Genomic DNA, 25179 nt, shown 5'->3' with positions numbered 1-25179 from the left:
CATGAGATAACTTTCTGTCTTCGACTTCCTTGGCATACATATGCCTAATTGTGGGATCTCTTGGATAAAGATATAGACAATTTAGTCACTTTTTTAAAAGCTCAATTCCAAACTGCTTCAAGATGGTGGAGTCAATTCACAGCTCTACCTATAGAGACACACTTTTAAAATAAACTGCAAGTTGCCCATATTTATAGTTAGGCATTTATTTACAATATTTTTTTGTTTTGTCTTGTGTGTATGTATACACATGAATGCGCATTTTGTAAGTGGATGGCTATATAAAAAAGAATATATTAATAGAGATAATATATTAAGTATATATAAATGTGTTCTTCCTCACAAAGAGAAAATAATTTGAAATTGTGGGCATAGAGAAAGAGTGTGACTGACCAAGAGAAGTATTTTGGCAATTGTTGTCTTCATAAGAACTAAATAGGTTGAAAAGCCTGTTCCCTTTTTCCAATAAATAACAATGAAATGACCTGAAGACTCTTTGGTGCATAGAATGTCTTTTGAGGGAAAATACTACATCGAGCGTTTGGTCGCCTGGTGGCACTGCAGGCTAAAAAGGACTCTGGTGAGCTCCGCCTCTCTCAGCCTCCATCACAAGGGAAAATTACTGTCTTTCCGGAAAGACGGGAGCTTCTTAAGAGGAAAACAACTCCATGAATTAAGAGTAGATCTAAATCTCTTCGCCGAATAACGGAGAGTGTATTTGAACAGAAAAAGGACGCAGTCAGAAAGGACAATGAAGGTTATGCTAGACACACCTCAGCGGGTAAGGAAAAATACTGCTTCTGGTTATTCTGTTATGCGTGGGCAATGTGGGTTTGGAGCCTTTGGAGGCTCCTTGGTGGAAAACCTGGCAAAGGTCCTGGGACTGGAGGTGGGGTAGCTGCCAGAGAACTAGGTTTTCTCAAAGCATACATAAAAAAGCGTATTTGCAGCTTCGCGTTGAGACGGAGAGTTCGGAGAAACTGGACTGGGAGGAGCTAAACTGTCTTTGCAAGCTCTGTGTACTGCTTTTCATTAGTTTCCTGGAAAACTCTCTGTACTTCAGTCAGACTGACACACAAATGGCCATATTCTTGGACAAAAGAATTCCCTCTGAACATCTGTGAAATCACCACGCCTCGGACTGTTACAACTCGAAAGTGTACTGAATGGTAGGAAATAACAGTATTCCCAAATAGTTGATAAGATCACCAACTCCTATTCTTATAGTAAAATTGGAGCTAGAACAGAGGGAAGAATTTATGTTGGATTAGTATTAAATACAGACAAACCGACCAGAGGTGGGTGGTGTCTCTGCACGCAGGTCCAGAACTTCCCAAGTCCTCATAGAGTTTGTGAAACTTAATGAGAATGGACAAAAATCTTGGAGAAACAGCTTACCTTTATACGACTTTCTCCATGAGGATAGCAGAGCTTTTTGAAAACAATTAAAAATCTGGTGATCTCTCCAACTTCATTTGATTCACGAAGCAGTTGCATTTAATTGGAAATGTGAAGCCCAATAACAAAAGATATTGGATTTTTTTCTTTTCTATCTATAAAACCGAAGAAATATCTCTCTTAACTGACCATATGATCATTTTTTTTCTCTCAAGAACTAAGCTTTTTTAAAATCTGTATTTGGAGACTACAGCTGAAAGAAGAAATAGTAGTTCCTGTAAAAATGTAAAGATCTGAGTTCAAATCACATCTTTGACATATAACTGGGTTGTGATCCTGGCCTAGTCACTACTAGTGACTAGTTCTCTTCACAGTTCTCTAAATCTGTTATGGAGATGGTAATAACCTGCATTCATTGCAGAATTTTACTTATCAGGAAGTTCCATATACACCAGAGAAATCACAGGTTTAATTAATTTTGCCACCCTTATTTAGGGAGAATCATCCATTGGGGGGAAGAATTATTTGCCACATGAATGAGATTTTTGCCTTGAAATTTCCTGTGAAGAACTACCACAACTTGGTAATCCAGGGGATAATGGATGAAGAGAGCAAAAGTATAGCAAAAATAGCCATTTTGGTTCTCCATAAGATACCTTATTGGTTCAAGTAAGATATCCTGAGACTAGTATGACAACCATATGTTCTACTTGTCATTTCTCTTCACTTCTACCAGTTATACTATATCCTTATCAATGAAAGAAGAAGAAACACATTGTAGACTGGCGCTACATCAGCTAAATGGACTATTTCTGACTTTCTGGATGGCATCCAAATTGGGAACCTGTCATATACTATCAATAGCATGAAATATGTCTGACCTGTCAATTGGGAAGCAGTGAATTCAAGTCTCAAATTGTGGTACTGGGATAAGGAGGAAAACCCTAATTATAATTTCAGGGTAATAATATTTTAGTTTTCCCATACTAGTGTTCCCTTACCTCATTACAAATGAGATAATCTAAGGTATTAATGGTTTAAAATGTTTATGAATATTTATCTTCTTTTTTCCCATTTCTCCTTTCATGTTATGAATGAAAATACAAGTAAAGATAAATTAAATAACTTGCTCAAAAATTTAAAGCTTATTAGTGGCGGAATCTAGACTGAAACTCTGGGTTTCCATACTGGGATCTTCTAATACACAAGTCATCAATCTTCCAATTCTGTTCTCTCTTCTTTGGTATCTTCTGTGTTTCTCGATTTCACTTTATTTTTGAAGGTAAGATGGTCATGCTTTCCTATTCAAGAAATAGATTTCAAGATTTCATTAAAATGGCTTTTCAATATGATCATCTGGAATCAAATGCCTCAGGTGTTCTGTTTCTTCAAGGAATCAGAAAGTTATCTAGTTCAACCCCCCCCCCCCCCAACTATGAAGATATGCCCTCCACACCAGGTGTTTGTATAATCTTTACTTGAATACTTCCAGTGATGAAGAATCTTTCACCTCACATTGCATACTTTTCAATGTTAAACTATTTTAATATTTAAATTTTTTAATGTGATTCTCTGTGTGTTTCACCCAATGGCCCTAGTTCTATCTCTGGGATCTACACTTTTCTATGTCCTTCAAATACCTAAGGATATGTATTTTCCCCCTCTATACTCATACCAAAAGTCACTTTTCTCCACATTTCTTTAGTTTTTCCTAATACAAGCATAAGACGGTTTTTAATGTTCCTCTTCAAATGTGTCATGGATAGCTAAATATTTTTTTGGAAAACAGGTGAGTAGGCAAGTTAAAAGTGCAGTAACTTCCTATTCCATGCAGTCAAAACTGCAAAAAAAATTGACAGGTGGATCACATTTATATTTGTATTCAATTTCGTGGAAAAACTACATGAAGTACTGTTAAAAAAAACTTATACTTAGAAGAATGGTAAAGATAAAATAATTATTTAAAGAACTTGTGAATTTAATATCCTATTTAAGTATCTTATTCATTTTCCTCTGATCATTTCAATGAGTTTTTTTTAAAAGTAGAGGTTCTTGACATTCCTTATTTTGGCATCAAGGTGATTAAAACTAAGAAAAATGACATGCCTCTTCTTATTCTGAGAAGACCAAGAGGAAACATAATATCCCTTAATATTAATTGTGAGTTCTGTTTTCCATTTAATTATGGTCTTCTCCAATTTTGAAGTTGTTCTGAGATTTATATGATGGTAGAAGCACAGGTGTCCCAAGCTAGTTATGGTTTTATATATGTCTATAATAATTTGTGCGTATATGTGATACTGTGGTTTGGTGCAGACAAAAAAGTCAAATAATACGCCCTTTAAAATACAACCAGAGATCATTCTCTCCCTTGGAAAACTAAACACATAAGGTCTTAGTTGCCTGAGACTAATTTTTATGCTTTTTTGGAATCTGGATTGAGAAAGTAAAATTCTCAATCAGGACGCGTGGTGGCGGTGCAGGATAAGGAGAATAACTGATGTGCAAAAAAAAGGCATCCTCCATTATTCTGTAACTCAGACTGACACTAATAGGTCAAAGAAAACAAGTTTTGTTAAAAGAGGCTGGTGGAGAGCAGGGAATCCCGAAAGAGTCTTTTACTCATAGAGGACTGAGATGAACTAAAGATATGTTTAAAGCTGTCAGTATGGAAGCAGACAGGCACGCAATTCGGAGACAAAGGCAAGTTCTGCTTTTCTTGTTTTTGCTATGCATGTCTAAGGCGGGGTCGGAGCCCAAGAGGTTTTCTGTGGCAGAGGAAATGAAAAGCGGCTCCTTTGTGGGCAATGTAGTTAAGGCCCTGGAACTAGAAATGGGGGAGCTATCTAAGAGGGGCGCCCGGGTGGCTTTTAAAGAAGACAAACAGTATTTGCAGCTCAATCGTGAAACCTGGGATCTATTCACAAAAGAGAAACTGGACCGGGAGGAATTGTGTGGGCCTACCGATTCCTGCGTATTACCTTTCCAGATATTACTAGAAAACCCATTTCAAATTTTTCTGGCTGAACTGCTAGTACGAGACATAAATGACCATTCGCCTATGTTTCTGGACAACGAGATGCTCCTGAAAATCCTGGAGAGCAGTCCTCCAGGAAAGACAATCCGTTTAGACGGCGCACAGGATTTGGACGCTGGGAGCAACAGTCTCCAAAACTACACCATCAGCCCTAATTCCCATTTCCAAGTTCAAATACGGGCACGCAATGATGGCAGGAAGTACCCAGAGCTGGTGCTGAGCAAAGCTCTGGACCGAGAGGAACTGCCTGAGATCCGATTAACTCTCACAGCCATAGATGGTGGGTCCCCGCCCAGGTCTGGGTCTACTCAAATTCGAGTTCTAGTAGTGGATGTCAACGATAACATTCCTGAGTTTGAGCGACAGAATTATGAGGTGAGGATTCCAGAAAATTGTCCCCCAGGCACCCTAGTAATGGAGGTACATGCTACAGATTTAGATAAAGGAAATAATGGAGAAATATTTTACGCATTTTCTGATGCCTCTGAAGATACTCGCAAAACTTTTAAAATACATCGATCTTCAGGTGAAATTTCACTAATAAAAACAGTAGATTTTGAAACTACTCAATATTACGAAATAGACATTGAAGCCACAGATGGTGGGGGTCTTTCTGGAAAATGCACAGTCCTAATCCATGTGATAGATCTGAATGACAATCTGCCCAAACTGATCATGTCCTCATTTACCAACCCTATTCCAGAAAATTCGCCTGAGACTGTGGTAGCTGTTTTCAGGGTTTCAGATCTGGACTCTGGGGAAAATGGAAAAGTGGTTTGCTCCATCCAGAATGATCTTCCTTTTGCCCTGAAACCTTCAGTTGAGGACTTCTATACATTGGTAACAGAGGGAACACTGGACAGAGAGAACAGGGCTGAGTACAACATCACTGTTACAGTGATGGATTTAGGATCCCCGAGGCTCAAATCTGAGCACAATCTTACGGTACTCATCTCTGATGTCAATGATAACTCTCCGGTTTTTACTCAGAGAACCTACAGATTGTATGTTCAGGAGAACAACAGCCCTGCCCTTCACATTGGCAGTGTCAGTGCCAGTGACAGGGACTCAGAAATCAATGCCAAAGTCACCTACTCTCTGCTACCTCCAGAGACTGAAGACCTGCCCCTCTTCTCCTACATCTCCATCAACTCAGACAATGGCCATCTCTATGTTCTGAGATCCTTGGATCATGAAGCCATCCAAGCTTTCCAATTCACTGTGAGGGCAGTTGATGGTGGCTCCCCATCTCTGAGTAGTGAGGTTCTGGTTCATATTATGGTAGAGGATGAGAATGATAATTCTCCTTTTGTGTTATACCCCCTGCAGAATGGTACAACTCCTTGCAATGATCTGGTGCCCAGAACTGCAGAGCCAGGATACCTTGTGGCCAAAGTGGTGGCAGTGGATAGGGACTGGGGACAAAATTCCTGGCTTTCCTACCAGCTGCTCAAGACCACAGACCCAGGACTCTTTACTTTGTGGGCCCACAATGGGGAAGTTCGCACAGCAAGACCCATCAGTGACAGAGATGCCATCAAGCAGAAGCTTCTGGTGATAGTGAAGGACTATGGGCAACCTCCTTTGTCCACAGAAGTCACATTGAATGTCCTTCTGGTAAATGGTTTTTCTGAACCCTACATGCAATTCCCAGATGCAAACAAGGAGGAGGTCCAGACTGATTCTCTTACCTTCCATTTACTCATTTCCCTGGCTTCTGTCTCCTGTCTTTTCCTGTTCTCTATTATTATGTTCATTGCCATTCACCTGTGGCAAAGGAAGAAGGATGCTAGTCATGGTACATTTGATCCAAATTGTCCTTTCCCAGGCCACTTTGTTGAGGTCAGTGGGACAGGAACCTTGTCCCAGAATTTCCAGTATGAGGTGTGTCTGACCAGTGGTTCAGAGACCAATGAATTCAAATTCCTGAAGCCCATTATCCCCAGGGTCCCTGCTCAGGAAAATAGGAGCGTTTTTGAAAGAAAAACCCTTCATTCATGAATAGTTGTGACTTCAATGCATTACTATTATGTTTTGTTATTATTTTATACCCTTTTATTTTCTATCTTACAGAGAAGAACTTATTTTAAAATATGTGATATAATTTTTCATGTTCTTTCCCCACTGTTTTTCTCTTATTTTTGGAATTTTTTTCTGTATTTAAATGTTGTCCAGCTTATACTTTTCCCAAATCAATTTCTAGGAATGAATGAGCTAATTTATTTTTGCATTCTCATTTCAAATTTAGATTTTTAACACTTTTGATGCAATTAAATTCATAAACTTCTTTCAGGATACTAAGACATTTTCTCTGTCTTAGATTGTATTAGCTCTCTTCATCTGTTTACTTGTTAGGAAATGTTTTCAAAGTTCCTTTTTTAGTCTCAAGAAATATAACTACACTCCTCTTTCACTGCCACTCAGATCTCAATCTTTGGTTCTGAGAAATGAAACTATCTCTACATAAGTAGAGATGCAATCAACTCACTCCAACAATAGAATGACTCTGAAATAGGAGGAGACAATATAGCACCCCATAGATGTTTAATGCAGTAAACAGAATGAGCTGGAGTCCTCTGCAAGTTGTTAGTTCCCGGATAAATTTGAATATAGGAATCATCACTCAACCAGCAATATTTATTGCCTCTGCTGTGTCAGGTACTGGATATCATGAGTAGGTAATAAAAGGATGAATACAAAAGAGCCTCCATTAAAAAACCCTACCAAATGACTGATGAACCTGTCTACATGTTCCTCCTCCACCCACTGGATGAAGGGGCCCAGTGAATCTTGCCTGACTATCTCAGTGAGGGCAATTCCAACTCTTCTGAAGCAAATATGCAGGGTACCAGGAATGAGTTTGCAGAGATATATCATTATTGATTTACATACACACCTTTTTAAAAAATGAATACACATTAATTTATGGTTGTTTTAGCTAAAATTTACTATTCTTTTTCTTTGGAGGCACTGGGGAAACTGTGTTTAACATTGTTGAAAATAGCTTCATATGAGGAAACTGAAATTTGAGTTCCCAAATAACAGTTGTTGGAAAACATAATAAAAATAACATCAGCATAAAAACTGATAAATTATAAAAGGTGTGTTCCCTTACTAATAATGATAGTATATGTGTGTATATGTGTGTGTCATGTATATGCATAAATATGCATATAATCTTTACCAATTTCACCTCATTTAACATTACCTTTGGATCAACTGTGCTATTATTATCCACATTTTACAGATGAAGAAATTGAGACCATGTATAAGAGACTGGTCCAGGATCATGTATCTAAAGTCAAATCTGAACTCAGATCTGTACTGTCTCCAGTTACAGCTTTCTATAAACTGTTCCACCTAGTTGTCTCTATCTTCTTTTATGAAGTAATTAGAAAAATTACTCCATATGGCAACTTAATCCAAAGAGTTAATGTGTCAAGTTTGGGGGAAATTCAATACATACCCCAGAAGTGAGCACACCCATTTGATCCCCAGATACTTTAGTAACATTATGAATTAATGATAAGAACTAATATCCCTTATTATAAAGACTTATATGACCAGGAAACACATAAGTCTTACTTAGATTGTATGGCAGAATCATACCTGTAGAATGGAACTTAATGTGATGCTTTGATTTTTAAAAAAAATTTATTTATTTAAGGCCATGGGGTGAAGTGACTTGCCCAAGGTCATGCAAGCTAGGTCTGAGGTCAGATTTGAACTCAGATCCTCCTGACTCCAGGACTGGTACTCTACCCACTGTGCCACCTAGCTGCCCCTGATGCTTTGATGTTTTAAAATAATATTTTTCCTCATGACTTTTCATGATCTTCTAAATAATAAGGCATAGAAGAATTAAATAGAATTTGCTAGAATTGCCATCCCCAAAGCAAATATTCAAATGAAATAAATTTTAAAATTGTACATAATGTGGGAAATTTTTCTAATTGAAAAAATGAAAACCTATCCAAAAAATTCAAATAGTAACAATTTTTTAATATTTACTTTCAGTCTCCTTCTGAATAGCTTTTTTCCTTCTATATATTTTCATTTTGACATTGAATTATTATAATTATTATGTGCATGGTTTATGAAGTATGTTATTGTAGTTTGAAATATCCTTTTTGTGATTTGTAGTACTTCTTCAAATCTTTCTACATTTATTTATATTCTTCATTGGTGCCTTTTATTTTGGCATTACATTTCATTAAATATCTTTGTCACAACTGGTTGGCATTCTAAAATCATTTGGCAATTTGTTTCCAGTTTTTTTTGTTTTTGTCTATTAGAAATGATGTTACTAGGGACATTTTTTGTTGAATTGAACCTTCATTAATGGTCAGTAACAAACTCAGTATTCAGTCTGTAGAGGATTAATCATCCAAAGAGTGAGTTTTGTAGCTATTATTGAGTGCTATTTGTTTTGCAAAGTATTCTCAATTTACGGTTCTTAAAGCAAAGGAGGACCTTTGCTTATTTTCCCACTACTGCACCAGATTTACATTTTATCATTTTTGTCTATCATTGTATCCTTGTCAATGAAATGGATGTAAGGTGTCTCAGAGTTGTTTTAAATTACCTTACTTTGATTAGTAGAAAGTTGTAACACTTTTTTTTGCAAGGCAATGGGGTTAAGTGGCTTGCCCAAGGCCACACAGCTAGGTAATTATTAAACGACTGAGGTCGAATTTGAATGCAGGTACTCCTGACTCCAGGGCTGGTGCTTTATCCACTGTGCCACCTAGCTGCCCCTGTAACACTTTTAAAAAATAGACTCTACATCTTTTTTCAAGAACTAGATAGTAAAATCATTTGTCTGCTTGCCTACAGAAAAATGACCTGATGATTAGATATGTTAAACAAGATAATGTATTTCCAAAAACTGAGATTTTCAAATTGAAGCTTTATGACAATTTATCAGGAAAATTAGAAGGAATGGACAAGGGGAAATAGATTGATAAAGCCAAAAATTCTTAATTTGGAAGCAGGTAATTTGAGTTTGAATTCTCAATTTGCCACTTTCTACCTCTATGAATTTGGAAAAATCACTCGGTCTCTTGGGCTGCAGTTTCCTTATCATTAAAGGAAGAGGTTAGACTATCCTGTAGAGTCCCTTTTAATTATAAGTCTCTGATCTTAAATGATTTCTGAGGTCCTTCCAAATATGAAATATGTATCATTGAATTTAAGAAAATATTTACAAACCAACTTACAAAAGAAAAAATATTTTAAAAATTAAAGCCACTTTCATCAAGAATGAAGAGTGTTTGAAGTTTGGTGGCATTAGTTATTCTTTAGAAAAAATTTAAATGTCTCAAGTGGTATTCACATGTGTCTGAAGCATTTGAAGCTAACACAGGGAATATGAGAATGGGTTATAGGAAAAGTACCAAAGTTAAAGCACTCTTAAGTGATAAGCATTAGCCAATTCTTCAGGAAGATTAAGTTTTTTCTTTTCTTTTGATTATACTGTGGCTACTTTACAAAAACACAGATTTACACTTGATTGTTATCATGATCTGCTGTAAAATGAGAATGCTCCCACTCTCAGGATTCAGGTACTAGTGTGAAGGTTCTAGATCTTCTTTTCCCTATCCCAGAAAATTCTCTTCCCTAGCACAACAAATTTGGAGAGAAGGTTACCTTATAAACCTATTTTTAGAAGGATTGAGCAAATTTGGAAAGCATGTGTCATCCAAGTTACCACCATCCCTATTCCAACCAATTCTGGTCACTTCAACCTCTTTCCTTCTGCTTCCCTGTTGATCAATGGATAACTTGTGAAGTGGTTTCTATTCTTTTGATAAATACAAATGACATAGGTTTCCTCAATCCAGATTTGTACAGTTGTGTTTCAAGAAAAAGAAACCAACTCACATAAATGGATAATAAAATAATCTGTTTCACAGACTTCTTCAGAATTCCAACAGCATTTACTTCACTAAAAATGAAACAGGTGAAGTAGATAGAAAAGAAAAACTCAGATAACTCATGAACTGTCTCAGCAACGTGAACTGAAGGGAAAATGTCAGCTGTTAGAAATTCAACAAAGTAGAAAAAAAGCACATATGAGTCCTTTAGCTTACTTACCAGGGCCTTCACTTTCATTCATTGGCAGTCCCTCTTGTGGCCTTTACAAATCAGTCAGTTAATCCTTCTATATTTGGGCATGGGTTTGCTAAACCAACAAAGTCTTGTCTTTCAATTGGCCTATACTCAGTAGCTGCATCAGTGATTTGATAACCTACATGGTTTGCAGATTCAAAGGTTTTAGTGGGTTTAGAGGTAAGGCAAAACTAGGAATTCTTTTTTTAAAATTCTTTTTATTTATTTTGCTGGTTTTCTGGCTATGAGAGCTACTTAATCTCTTGCACCATCATTTTTCTCATCCTTAAAAAATTGTAATACCCACTTCAGAGGTGGAATCAGATGAAATAAAATATAAAAGGTACTTTGCAAGCCTAAAAATGTTATATCAATATAAATATCATTATTCAATGCCTTATTAATTAAATGTTTAGTTTCACATACTAAATAAGAGTCATGTCTACCTTTTCATGACTTCATTTGGGTTTTCTTGGCTGTATGGTTTGCTATTGTCTTCTTTTATTTTACAAATGAGGAAACTGTGGATCAAGTAAGTGGTTGAAGTTGGATTTGAACTCTGTTTCCAGTCCCATTCCACCACCTTGGTCACCAAGAAGGTAGCCTAACTCTGCAACTCTGAACATCAAGTCACTATAGTGCCATTATGCAGGAATTTCAGTGGGAAGGAAGAATATTCAGGGTAGAGGTGAAAGGAGCTTTTCTGGATGAGGTAGTTATTGTTGAAACGATGGATCTGAAAGATAATTCCCTGAACTGACCATGTCATCATTTACCAGCCTTATCCCAGAAAACTTGCCTGAGATTCTAGTTGCTGTTTTCAGCATTTCAAATCTGGACTGTAGGGAAAATGGAAGTATGGTTTGCTCTATCCAGGATGATATTCTCTTTGTCCCAAAAACTTCCTTTGAGACTTTTTGTACATTTGTTATGCTAGGGAGCCTAGCCAGAGATAGCAGGGTTGAGTACAATATCATTATTATGATTACATATTTGGGATCCCAGAAGCTCAAATTGGAGCACAATATCTTGATGCTTGTCTATGGTGTCAGTGATAATTCCCTAGTTTTTACTGCAATGCTAACAAACCGGACCTCCTGAGAGCAAGTGCCACCCTCCAGTTTGGCAATGTCAGTGCTAATAAGAAGGACTTGGGTATAAATACCAAAGTCACCTACTCCCTGCTGACTCCTGAGATTGAAAATGTGCCCCTCTTCTCCTACATCTCCATCAACTCATACAAAGGCCATCTCTCTGCTCTGTGATCCTTGAATTATGCAACCATTTTCAGTTCACCCTGAGGTCAGTTGATAGTTGCTTCTTAGCCCTGAGTAACTAAGTTCTGGTTTAAGTCATGATCCTAGATAAGAATGATAGTTCTTCCTTCCCACTGAAATTCCTGCATAATGGCACTATAGTGACTTGATGTTCAGAGTTGCAGAGCTAGGCTACCTTCTTGGTGACCAAGGTGGTGGAATGGGACTGGAAACAGAATTCCTGGCTTTCTTGTCAGTTGCCCAAGACCACAGACCCAGGATTCTTCACTTTGTGGGCCCACAATAGGGAAGTTTGTATAGAAAAACCTGACAGTGCCATCAAGCACAGACTCCTGATGTTAGTGAAAGACAATGGTCATTGAACATACTCTTGATAGATGACTTCTTTGAAGTCATATCTACTACAACTCCCAGATTCATCTAAGGAGCAAATCCAGATGGACTCTCTCAACAACCTACCTAATTTCCCTGGCCTCCATTTCCTTTTTCTTCCTGGTCTCCATTCTTATGTTTATTGTCAATCACCTGTGGAAGAAGAAGAGGGATGCTAGCAATGGTACTTATGACTTTCCTTTATTTTTGAAACACTATATCAGAGAAGTGATGACAAACACATTGGTTGGTTCTTGTCCTTCATTATTGAAGAAGACCAGAATGACATCACAATGTTTGAGACAAATTACAGTTGTATCCTACTGTGACTGATCAGACCAATTGGATCTTGGAATGTTCCACCATAGGTTGGGCACAAATAGTCCATGTGGACACTTGGGGTGGGCACTCTAAACTTATATATGCTACATTTCCTTTGAGCTGCTTCAATTCTACCTTCCTCATAGAGTACAGCACTCTCACTGATAAGGGCATGCCATTCTGTGCCAGTGTCTCTCATACTGTAAAAAAATTCTAAAGTTCTTCAATGAGACCATCAGGATGTCTCAGTATTGCTTCTTCTGACCCCCTTTTGAACACTTGCCCTGTGTGAGTTCTCCATAAAATAGCTTTTTGTCTGGCATTCTAACATCATGTCCAGTCCATCATAGTTGTACTCTTTGTAGTAAAGTTGGAATGCTATGCAGTTTAGCTCAAGGAAGGACCTCAGTGTCTGGTATCTTTTCTTGCCAGATGATCTTCAGAATCTTCCTAATACAATTTAAATGGAAGTCTTGATATGGCTACTGGACAATCTACCAGACAAACATGTGAATTGGATTTGACTGAGGGGTTACTGTGCTAAATTACCAACCTTGTTTTCTCCTCCAGAGCCATCTGGATAAATAGAGATGGCCCTGGATGTGAGACAATCAGGGTTAAGTGACTTACCCAAAGTCATAAGTTAGTAAGTGTCAAGTATCTGAAATTGAATTTGAACTCCTGTCCTCCTAACTTCAAGAACAATGCTCTATACACTGTGCAACCTAGCTGCCCAGTGATGGAACTCATGTGATCTGAATGGAACGTTCCCAAGTTACTTGGTGGATATCAGTGGAATTTTGTCCCAGAACATCCAATCTGAGATGTGTTTGGACAGTGGCTCAAGGATCAGAGAATTCAAGTTCAATGAAGCCTATTATTCCCACTTCCTCCTGCTCAAAAATGTGGAAAGGATTCCACAGAATCCTTGGAAAATTCCATGGAAAATCCACTCTTAAAAATTAGCAATTTCTTCAAGTAGTTTTTAAGATATACTTGACCAAATTATATCAACCTCCCATTATTACATCTTCTTGTAGCATATCAAAACAAAAATTTTATGCTATTGTGTTATATTATTTCATTCCATCATCAGCTTCACACATATTTTACTTTTCTTTTTTTTTTAGGTTTTTTTGCAAGGCAAATGGGGTTAAGTGGCTTGCCCAAGGCCACACAGCTAGGTAATTATTATGTGTCTGAGACCGGATTTGAACCCAGGTACTCCTGACTCCAAGGCCGGTGCTTTATCTACTATGCCACCTAGCCGCCCCCATATTTTACTTTTCTCTCTGCATCCCCTGCCTACAAATGCTCCTTTCCTTAGTCTTTCTATTTTCCTTCTATATTTCCATTTTCTCAAAGTTATTGAGTCCCAATTGTTGTTATTAGAAAAAATGAACTGTGATGTATTTTCTTTTCCATTTCAAACTTAGAATTTAATTATTCCTTCTAAGTTAATTTAGCAAATATTTTCCAAGTTTTCCAAACCTGAATTATACTGGGTTCTTTCCCTCAGGTTTTATTTCTTTAATCAGTGCATAAAAAACACTTTCAAGATCTCATCTTTATGTCAAAAAATACATTTTTGACTCTCCTAAATGTTAATTTAGGTTTTTTAGATCTTTTTTCCACTTTTTTGTTATGAAATTTACAGTGAACTGCAAACATTTTTTTTGGCAAGACAATGGGATTAAATGACTTGTCCAAAGTCACACAGCTAGGTAATTATTGGAACTCAGGTCCTCCTGACTCAAAAGCCAGAGTTCTATCCACTAAGCCCCATAACTTCTTTTTCTTGATATCTATATTAAGTTACACTAATATGTTAAAAAGTTGCAGATCACTGAGAGTATTCTTTCAAAAAATGGTATCTGATATTGATCAAGTTAGAATAAATTGGGTTAGAAAAATTTCTGGGACAGCTAGATGTCACAGTGGATAGAGCACTGGCTCTGGAGTCAGGAGGATTTGAGTTCAAATCTAGACTCAGACACTTAATAATTGCCTTAAATTAAATATTGCCTTAAATAAAATTATAAAAAAATCACTAAGGAACTGTTATAAAATACATTAAGAATATACTTTTATGAAGAATGCATTTTTTTTTGCAAGGCAATGGGATTAAGTGACTTGCCCATGATCACACAGGCAATTATTATTGTCTGATTCTGGATTTGAACTCAGGTCCTCCTGACTCCAGGACCAGTAGTGCTCTATTCAAAGAATACATCTTTATGAAGCTAAGTAAAGAGATGTATCTAATTTAAGAAATATCTACTGTGGGGCTGGTAGGTGGCATAGTGGATAAAGCACTGGCCCTTGGAGTCAGGAGTACCTGGGTTCAAATCCGGTCTCAGATACTTAATAATTACCTAGCTGTGTGGCCTTGGGCAAGCCACTTAACCCCATTTGCCTTGCAAAAACCTAAAAAAAAGAAATATCTACTGTGAAGGAAGCATAGTACTGTTATTTCTCAATTACTAACAGCATTATAAAATATCAATAGCTAGTCAATCTTTAGTTGTTTAAAGTATACACTATAAGAGATAATATGAGATATGGTTTGCCATGATTTTTTTCCTGAAAATACTTATTTTTTAGATTCTTGAAGAGGTCATATGCCAAAATGTAAAAAATCATGTCATACAAATCATAAGTTTGTCTCTTTTGAATTATTCCAGTAATCTCATTGTTTAGACTATATACCAATCAAGAGGTGTCAAAATCTTGGTCAAATGGTTTGCTTTGATACCTAAGTTTCTGGCCTTTAAGAGGCTCTATCATGAAACTATCTGATTGTGTTCACAGAACTTCAGACTTAGAAGGATTGTAGGTCTAGATCATTATATATTGAATTGAAAGAGATCAAAGAGGTAATTTGTTCCAACTCTGTCATTGCATGGATAAGGAAAAGAATCCCAGGAGATTATATATTTGACCCAATGTTATGCAAAAATAGATAAAAGTAGGATTTCAGGGAATGTTTACTCCCACTAATCCAATAAAATAATCTACCCTAATGCAATTTAGGTAAGCTCTAAACTATGTTCAGTCAGACAAAAGAATCACCTTCCAAGAGATGATTTTTGTTATAGGAAAAGACAAAATTTCCCTGGACCCAGATCCCAGGGGAGATATTTTCAGGGAAAATATATGAACTCAAACAGTTAGGGAATAGGAAGTGATATCCCATCCTTGTTGTGGAGCACAATTCTTTTTGCTCAGTTATGTTATGTAGCGCCTTTAATAACCAGCAATATCACATCGGAACTATTCAAATGCACGCTTTCTCTTCAAATACTTAAAGGGTAGACGAAGTTTTGAGGCTCAATAAAGAGACCTAAGTGTGTTCTTTCCCACATCAAACTTGCCATTTATTCTCACATTCCCTCAATGTTTCTGAGAGTCATCCAATGGATGTTCTTGCTGAGTCCGTGGCATTTTCTCAAGTTCAATCATGTATCCATAATGACCTAGTGACTGCACTTGGTACCTGGAAATCCTGCATTCTTTTCACATTTTCTAACTTGAAAATACACTTAACTTTATGAGGTATTTCCCTAGAGCAGGACATGACGGTACTCCTGAGTGGATGTAACACTGATACAAATCTCCCTGAAAAGATCAAGGTATAGCCCTTGGAAATACAGAGCAGAAATCATGTTTTGAAATCTCGAAACAAGCATTTGAAATGACTTTATCAACTATGTCGAATAAAAACAGATTCGCGTGGTGGCGCTGCAGACTAAGAAAAGGGGAAAAGAGGTACAAGTTCCAGACGGACTTGGAAGAGCCCGGAATCAAAGATAGTCTGGAAGAAGGGAAGCTTGGCTACTGCACAGGGGGAACGGGTGAACATGTTAACATTTTTCTGAGGTTTCTCTGGCTTCTGTTTGCGATTGAACTAGGCTACAATGGAGCGGGAAGGGGCGATGATTCCACAACAAAGGCAAGTTCTTTTTCTACTTGTTCTACTGGGTGTGTCTGGGGCGGCCTCAGAGCCGGAGCAGTTTTCCGTAGTGGAGGAGATGGAGAGAGGCTCCTTTGTGGCCAATGTAGCAAAGACCCTTGGCCTGGAGGTGGGAGTCTTGTCCTCTCGGGGGAACAGAGTAGTTTTTAAAGGGAACAAAAAGTATTTGCAGCTGCACCCTAAAACTGGTGATCTGTTCCTGAGAGAGAAACTGGATCGGGAAGAGCTTTGCGGCCCGGCTGATCCCTGTGTGCTCCCTTTCCAGATATTACTGGAAAACCCATTTCAGATTGTTCGGGCGGAGCTTATTTTAGAAGACATTAATGATCATTCACCAATTTTCCTAGACACTGAGATGATACTGAAAATCTCTGAAAACACTTCCCCTGGAACTGTATTTACACTAGAAAATGCACAGGATTTAGATATAGGAAACAATGGTCTGCAAAACTACACAATCAGTCCCAACTCTCATTTCCACATTCAAATTCGAGAAGAGGAAGAGAACAAGAAATACCCAGAGCTCGTCCTGGATAAAGCTTTGGATCGTGAGGAACAACCCGAGATTATATTAACCCTCACTGCGCTGGATGGGGACTCTCCACCCAGGTCTGGAACTGCTCAAGTCCGAGTCATTTTGCTCGATATCAATGACAATGCACCCGTGTTTGCTCAGTCGCGTTATGAGGTTCAAATATCTGAGAATAGCTCCATTGGAACGCTAGTTGTCACAGTTTCAGCGACAGATTTAGATGCAGGAAATTACGCAGATATATCTTACACATTTTTTCATGCTTCTGATTACATTCGTAAAACTTTTCAACTATCAAAGAAATCTGGAGAGCTTTATTTAAAGGAAAAAGTAGATTTTGAGTTAATTCAATCTTACACCATCAACATTCAAGCCACAGATGGTGGAGGGCTATCCGGGAAATGTACTATTATTGTTCAGGTGATGGATTTAAATGACAACTCTCCTGAATTGACCATGTCCTCACTCACCAGCATCATCTCAGAAAACTTGCCTGAGACTGTGGTAGCTGTCTTCAGTGTTTCAGATCTGGACTCTGGAGAAAATGGAAAGGTAATTTGCTCCATTCAGGATGATCTTCCATTTGCCCTGAAACCTTCAGTTGAGAACTTCTATACATTAGAATCAGAGGGAACACTGGACAGAGAGAACAGGGCTGAGTACAACATCACTATTACAGTGACGGATCTAGGATCCCCGAGGCTCAAATCCGAATACTATATTACGGTACTCATCTCTGATGTCAATGATAACCCCCCAGTTTTTACTCAGAGAAACTACAGATTGTATGTTCAGGAGAACAACAGCCCTGCCCTTCACATTGGCAGTGTTAGTGCCAGTGACAAGGACTCAGGAATCAATGCCAAAGTCACCTACTCTCTGCTGCCTCCAGAGGCTGAAGGCTTGCCTCTCTTCTCCTATATTGCCATCAATTCAGACAATGGCCATCTCTATGCTCTGAGATCCTTGGACCATGAAGCTATCCAAGCTTTCCAATTCACTGTGAGGGCAGTTGATGGTGGCTCCCCATCTCTGAGTAGTGAGGTTCTTGTTCATATTATGATACAGGATGAGAATGACAATTCTCCCTTTGTTCTGTACCCCCTACAGAATGGCACAACGCCCTGCAGTGACCTGGTACCCAGAACTGCAGAGCCAGGATACCTTGTGACTAAGGTGGTAGCTGTGGATAGGGATTGGGGACAAAATTCCTGGCTTTCTTACCAGTTGCTCAAGACCACAGACCCAGGACTCTTCACCTTGTGGGCCCACAATGGGGAAGTTCGAACAGCAAGGCCCATAAGTGATAAAGACACTATCAAGCAGAAACTCCTGGTGCTAGTGAAGGACAATGGGCAGCCTCCTCTGTCCACAGCAGCCACCTTGAATATACTCCTCGTCAGTGGTTTTTCTGAACCCTACATGCAACTCCCAGATGCAAACAAGAAGGAGTTCCAGACTGACTCCCTTACCACCTACCTAATCATTTCCTTGGCCTCCATCTCCTTTCTCTTTATGGTCTCTATTATTATGTTCATTGCCATTCACCTGTGGAAGAGGAAGAGAGATACAAGTGATGGTACCAGATTTGATTTAAATGGTCCTTTTCCAAGGTACTTGATGGATGTCAGTGGGACAAAGACGTTGACCCAGAACTACCAGTATGAGGTGTGTCTGACCAATGACTCAGGGACCAATGAGTTCAAGTTTATGAAGCCCATTAATCCAACCCTTCCTCCTACTCAGGCAAGTGGGGAAAAACTTTATTGAGAACCCAAATTTAAGGAATAGCTTTTGCTTCAATTAAGTTTAACATGTGCTTTGATGCATTTGTAGACATATTTCCCCCCTTTCAATCCTTATTAATTGCCTGTCTTCTGATAGCAGAAGAGAGTAGATTTTTATGTTTTTGCATCATGTCTTAACATTTTATCCTCTCCTTCCCTCTCTACACATTTTACTCTTCTCCCTATTACTTTCCTCTTTAAATATTTCATTCTTTCTTTCCTTGTTTTTATACTTGATATGTCTTTGAATTTTCTCCAGGTTACTCTATTCCTTTGTTATTTTTTCAAAATTCATGAACTGTCATAAGTCCCATTTCTCCTTTAAAACTTGAGTTTCAAAATATTCTTAACTCAATAAATTCAATAATTGTATAAAGAGTTTTAAAATATTCCTTACCCAACAAATTCAGTAAATGTAAACTCAAACTCAGTCTTGATTCTGATTAGGTACTCTCCCTCAGCAATTTTCTATCCTGTATCATCTGCAAAGTAATATTTTTCAAGATTCATTCCTATTATGTCAATTAAAAACAACTGTGGTTCTCCTAATGGGAAATTTTAACTTTTGTTCTGATAATCTGGATGATTTTCTCCTTTTATTTCTCTTTTATTTGGTGAAAGCTCTTCAAGGATCAGCAAAGATCTTGTAACTTACTGTGATCATGAGAAATTTAATAATTGCTCATGTATTTTAAGCAAAAGGCTTAATGCATTCACTTTGATATTTTTAAAATGATAGATGAATTTCCCCCCAAATGCTCTCTATATGTGGTTTCTAGTTCCAATCTAGAAAGTATTATATCTGGATAAAATTACAGGAAAGAAAAGAACACCATGGCATTGATGAAAAACTTTTAGGAATACATCTTTATGAAAGTAGGAGAATTATATGAAAAAGTATTGCGATGAAAGAGTATATGTTAGTTTGGAGACAATTGTGAAGGCAGGTCAGAACACTGAATTTATCAGTGATATTATAAATGACCATTTCTAATCTTTATGTATCCTTGATTTGAAGACAATAAGTGGTTTGGTTAGTGTGTCTGACTATGTGATGCTGTAAAGTAATCTTTATAAAGTTTTTCTCCTCAAACCACAACAATTATTAAAACTCACCCTCCTTCAAAAGTTCAAGACCTGAAAAACAAATTTAAATATGTCTGTATTTTCTCTTCTAGTTTTCTAAAAAAATTCCTTTTTTGGGTGATATCTGGGAAAGGGGTCATTCTCTTGGCCTAGTGTGTGATTTCAAATGTCCAACTTTTAAAATATTTGTTAATTATCTTCTAGGGATTCCAACTTGAACCTTTTTTCAATTTTATTACAGAATGTTTGACTTGGAAGAGTTTTCACAAGTCATTCACCCCATTCATTTCTATTATATAATATTTAACATAGAAGAACTACAATTTATGGTACACTACTAATTTTGCCACAAGATGTAATCACCAAGATTGGGAAACAGAAAAAAAATTGTTTGAGACCAAAAATATGATTTTTTATTATTTTAAAAATCAATTAAGGAAAAAAATCCTTTCCATATGATTTAGATTTCACAATAGATCAGAATACTTTTCTTTCTTCTATGAACTGATAAACAAGACAAATGTAATTTTTTTCAACTTGAACATCTGTTGCTTAATAGAGAATTCTTAGGGAGTTTCCAGAGGCACAGGCACATAGATGTTAAGTGATTCAGTAATGGCTACATAACTAATGTGAAAGTTGGGATTTAACTCCTGGTATTGCTGACTCCAAATCCAGTCCTCTGTGCTCAATCTCAACATGTATTTGTTACATTGCAATAGAAATGATTCATAATTCCACAGCATTAAAAGAGAACATAAGGAAAGTACAATTGAGATTTATGAAAGCAATTGAGATTGAGTTTCCAATATCAAAACATTATGTGCTTTAGAATCATCACAATACCATTAGATTTAAAAATTTTTCTTTTTATGTTCCTCTGGCTATTTCAGAAGTCAATTTGGTGAAATAAAACCTTTGAAAGTTAAAGACATTATCTTTCTGACCTCAAAGTTAAAACTTAAACAAAGTTAAAAGATTCCTCAGAGCTATTTTATTTTTGTTTGTATTTATATTATTTTTCATTCTGAACTGAACAACCAAAATCCCTGAGTATTTCAATATTAAAAAGTAGTAGAGAGAGGATTGAATGTTAAGCCTACAAATCTCCATTACTCATCCTTTGAAAGTGTTTATATATAATAAATTCAATATTGCTTGTTTGTATTTTCTTCCTTCTCCATGCACTTTAAAGAATTCAGTAATGAATGATGCTTTCTTTATCTCTTTCTTTCCTCTAAAAAGTGTCACTCTCCCATACAGTAGCAAAGGGTTAGTAATCCTATGATTTCCCTCTTTTCTTCTAAACTGACTAGCTCTGAAAAACTCTTCATCCTTTCCTGGTGGCCACCCTCAGTCCAAAGGATCCTTTCCAAGAAGCGCCTATTTTCTAAGAAAAATCCTGGACTCAGATCGCTATAGTCTTAGTTCCAAGGGTAGTCATAAAAGAGACCTGTAGTAGTAGTATCTAAAATTTGCTAAGAAAAAACCCCTTTGATCACGAGTCCTTGCACATTTCTAGTTATGTACAAAAGTCTTTAATGAGTAACTAATTAAGATAAAGAGCTTCTGAGGTTCTCTTTTCGACTTCATAAGCTCTCAGACTTGAGAGGAACAGAAAGCATCAGCTGCTTTTAAAAAGAACCCTACTTTCTCTCACCAAAGCCTGGCTATTTATTTCCCTTTACAGTGGTTCTCTAAAGGCTGTCTCCCTTAAGGGTTGTAGATGGATCAAAGTTTTTACTTAACCCAAGTTGTTTCATTTGCAATCTGTGAAACACCTTAATGATTGCCCAAAAGGACTAGAGAGAGCTGCATCATGGACTGAAGGCTGAATTCCTTTTAAACGAACTTAAAATAAAACATATCTGGGTTTTGGGACAAAGTTGTAAATGTATACAGCACTTATCCAGATCGCCCTGTAGTAAAAGATATTACAAACTGTCAAATTCAGATCAAAGTTCAAGTTGCGTTGTCTGACAAGCGATACTCAGATAAATTAATAGAATTAAGAGAAGCACAATAAAATGAACCGCATGGTGGCGCTGCACACTAAGAAGAGATCTAAAGGATTTGCGGATATGTTTATATAGACAAAGAAAGTCTGGAAAGAGAACAGAATTTTTTGCAACTGGAGGAAAGGATTCTGTCTTGCATATTCCTGAGGTTTTAACCTAACGAGCTTCTGGTTGGCATTTGCGGTCCAGTTGCGGTACACCGGTTAAGAGGAGGGGATCAGGGGAACTATGGAACGCAAAGGGGCGATGACTCTGCAGCAAAGGCAAGTTCTCTTTTTCTTTGTTCTACTGGGTGTGTCTGGGGGGACCTCAGAGCCGGAGCGATTTTCAGTAGTGGAGGAGATGGAAAGAGGTTCCCTTATAGCTAATGTGTTAAAGGTCCTGAGACTGAATGCGTGGGAATTGTCGAATCGTATGGCCAGGGTTGCTTTCAAAGGGAGCAAAGAGTATTTGCAGTTGCACCCTAAAACCGGAGATCTGCTCCTGAGAGAGAACCTGGACCGGGAGGAGCTGTGCGGCCTGGCTGATCCCTGTGTGCTGCCTTTTCAGATCTTACTGGACAACCCATTTCAGATTGTTCGGGCTGAGATCATAGTGGAGGACATTAATGACCATTCACCAGTGTTCCTAGACACTGAGGTGATACTGAAAATCCCCGAAAACACCTCCCCTGGAACTGTATTTATACTAGAAAATGCACACGATTTAGATGTAGGAAGCAACAGCCTGCAAAACTACACGATCAGTCCTAACTCTCATTTCCACAGTCAAATTCGGGACAGTAGCAAGGGTAGGAGATACCCAGAGCTTGTACTGGAAAAGGCCCTGGATCGGGAGGAGCATTCTGAAGTTCGATTTATTCTCACTGCAGTGGATGGAGGAACCCCATCTAGGTCCGGAACTGTCCAAGTCCGAGTGATTGTAGTCGATATCAATGATAATACCCCCACGTTTACTCAATCACAATATGAAGTTCAGATCCCTGAGAACAGTTCCATTGGATCCAAGGTTGTTACAGTCTCGGCCACGGATTTAGATACAGGTAATAACGGAGAAATATCTTACACAATTGTGCATGCCTCTGAAAGCATCCGTAAAACATTCCACCTAAAAGAAGATTTGGGAGAACTTTATTTAAAGGAAAAAGTGGATTTTGAGTTAATTCAGTCTTACACTATAAATATTCAGGCCACAGATGGTGGGGGCCTTTCAGGTGAATGTACTGTTATCGTTGAAGTGATAGATCTGAACGACAATCCTCCAGAGCTCACCATATCTTCACTTACCAACCCCATTCCAGAGAATTCTCCTGAGACAGTAGTTGCTGTTTTCAGGATTTCAGATCTTGACTCTGGGGAAAATGGAAGGATGGTTTGTTCCATCCAAGATGATATTCCTTTTGTCCTGAAACCTTCAGTTGAGAACTTCTTTAGGTTGGTAACAGAGGGAATACTAGACAGAGAGAGCAGGGCTGAGTACAACATCACTATTTCAGTGATGGATTTGGGATCCCCAAGGCTCAAATCTGAGCACAATCTTACAGTGCTCATCTCCGATGTCAATGATAACCCTCCAGTGTTTACTCAGAGAGAATACAAACTGTACCTACAGGAGAACAACAACCCTGCCGTCCACATTGGCAGTGTCAGTGCCAGTGACAAGGACTCAGGAATCAATGCCAAAGTCACCTACTCTCTGTTGCCTTCAGAGACCAAAGACTTCCTACTCTTCTCCTACATCTCTATTAACTCAGACAATGGCCATCTCTACGCTCTGAGATCTCTGGACTATGAAGCTATGCAAGCTTTCCAGTTTACTGTGAAAGCAGCTGATGGTGGCTCTCCAACATTGAGCAGCCAGGCTTTAGTTCAGATTGTGATACAAGATGAGAATGATAATTCTCCCTTTGTGCTGTACCCCCTGCAGAATGGCACAGCTCCCTGCAATGACCTAGTACCCAGAACTGCAGAGCCAGGATACCTTGTGACCAAGGTAATAGCTGTGGATAAGGACTGGGGACAGAATTCTTGGCTTTCCTACCAACTGATCAAGGCCACAGACCCAGCACTCTTTACTTTGTGGGCCCACAATGGAGAAGTTCATATAGCAAGACCCATCAGTGACAGAGATGCCATCAAACAGAGGCTCCTGGTGTTGGTGAAGGACAATGGGCAACCTCCTCTGTCTACAATGGCCACACTAAATGTGTTCCTAGTGGATGGTTTCTCTGAGCCCTATCTGCAGTTTCCAGATGCACCCAAGGAACAGATCCATACTGATTCTCTCACCACCTACCTAGTCATTTCCTTGGCTTCTGTCTCCTTCCTCTTCTTGGTCTCTGTTATTACCTTCATCGCTTTTTGCCTATGGAAGAAGAAGAGAGTTGTTATTGATGGTGGTCATTTAAATACAAATGGCCCCTTCCCAGGTCATTTGGTGAATGTCAGTAGGACAGGGACTTTGTCTCAGAGTTACCAGTATGAGGTTTGCCTGACCAATGGCTCAGGGACCAGTGAATTCAAGTTCTTGAAACCCATTATTCCCACCTTTCCATCTACTGAGGGAAGTGGGAAGGACTCTCTTGAAAACCCACACTTAAGAAATAGCTTTTGCTTTACCTAATGTTTTGACCCATTTCAATAGATTATCCCTCCCCACTGGTTTCTTGTCTTTCTATAGCAAAAATAAAATACATATCTGTAATATTTCATTTAATTATAAAATTAATCCTCTTTTCCACTTTCAGAAATACTTCCCCCTTTTCTCTGCATCCTTAACTGGAAAACCCTTTATTCTCTAGTCTTTCTTTCCTCCTTTTTAATTTTCCCCCCCTAGGTTCTCAAATCTCTCAGTTGTTAGGAATGAGGGACTTTAAAACATTCTTCATCACATTACACACTTAGATTTTTAGTGTTTGTGGCCAAATAATTTAGTGTATATATATATATAGGATGAACATAATCAGTTTGTATTTCTATGGAATTCTTTCTTTCATGTATCATTTGCTCTATCATATGTTGGAAAATGTTTTGAAAAGACCTTTCTTTTTTCAATGAAGACAATTGTGCATGATAACTCAGATCTGACTTATATGTGTTTTTTTCTTTTTTATTATCTACCATGGAAGGGGAAAGGGAAGGGAGTGTGGTGGAAATCATGGAACTCAGAAACTTAGAAAAAGATTAATGTTGAAAATTATCTTTGCATGTAGTTAAAAATTAAAATAAAAATAAATAAAAATAGGAAGTATTCTTTTTAATTCTTTGT

At 37.9% G+C, this 25179-nt stretch overlaps 3 protein-coding genes across 3 annotated transcripts; all 3 read left to right on the top strand.

The window, feature by feature from the left end:
- The first annotated feature begins 336 nt into the window (after positions 1 to 336).
- On the top strand, positions 337 to 8470 carry LOC141506223 (protocadherin beta-15-like). Its single transcript, XM_074212786.1, has one exon. It carries the CDS (start codon positions 4049 to 4051, stop codon positions 6434 to 6436), a length of 2388 nt encoding a protein of 795 aa, XP_074068887.1. The 5' UTR covers positions 337 to 4048; the 3' UTR covers positions 6437 to 8470.
- A 6496-nt stretch (positions 8471 to 14966) lies between these two features.
- LOC141506226 (protocadherin beta-2-like) lies at positions 14967 to 18791 on the top strand. Its single transcript, XM_074212789.1, has one exon. The coding sequence runs from the start codon at positions 16434 to 16436 to the stop codon at positions 18789 to 18791; it is 2358 nt and encodes a 785-aa protein (XP_074068890.1). The 5' UTR covers positions 14967 to 16433.
- A 3347-nt stretch (positions 18792 to 22138) lies between these two features.
- On the top strand, positions 22139 to 25099 carry LOC141506221 (protocadherin beta-2-like). Its single transcript, XM_074212783.1, has one exon. The coding sequence runs from the start codon at positions 22141 to 22143 to the stop codon at positions 24532 to 24534; it is 2394 nt and encodes a 797-aa protein (XP_074068884.1). The 5' UTR covers positions 22139 to 22140; the 3' UTR covers positions 24535 to 25099.
- The last annotated feature ends 80 nt before the right edge of the window (positions 25100 to 25179 follow it).

This window comes from Macrotis lagotis, chromosome 1 (assembly GCF_037893015.1).
Source record: "Macrotis lagotis isolate mMagLag1 chromosome 1, bilby.v1.9.chrom.fasta, whole genome shotgun sequence".
In the NCBI taxonomy this organism is placed as follows: Eukaryota; Metazoa; Chordata; class Mammalia; order Peramelemorphia; family Peramelidae; genus Macrotis; species Macrotis lagotis.
This window is presented reverse-complemented; position numbering and strand designations above follow the sequence as displayed.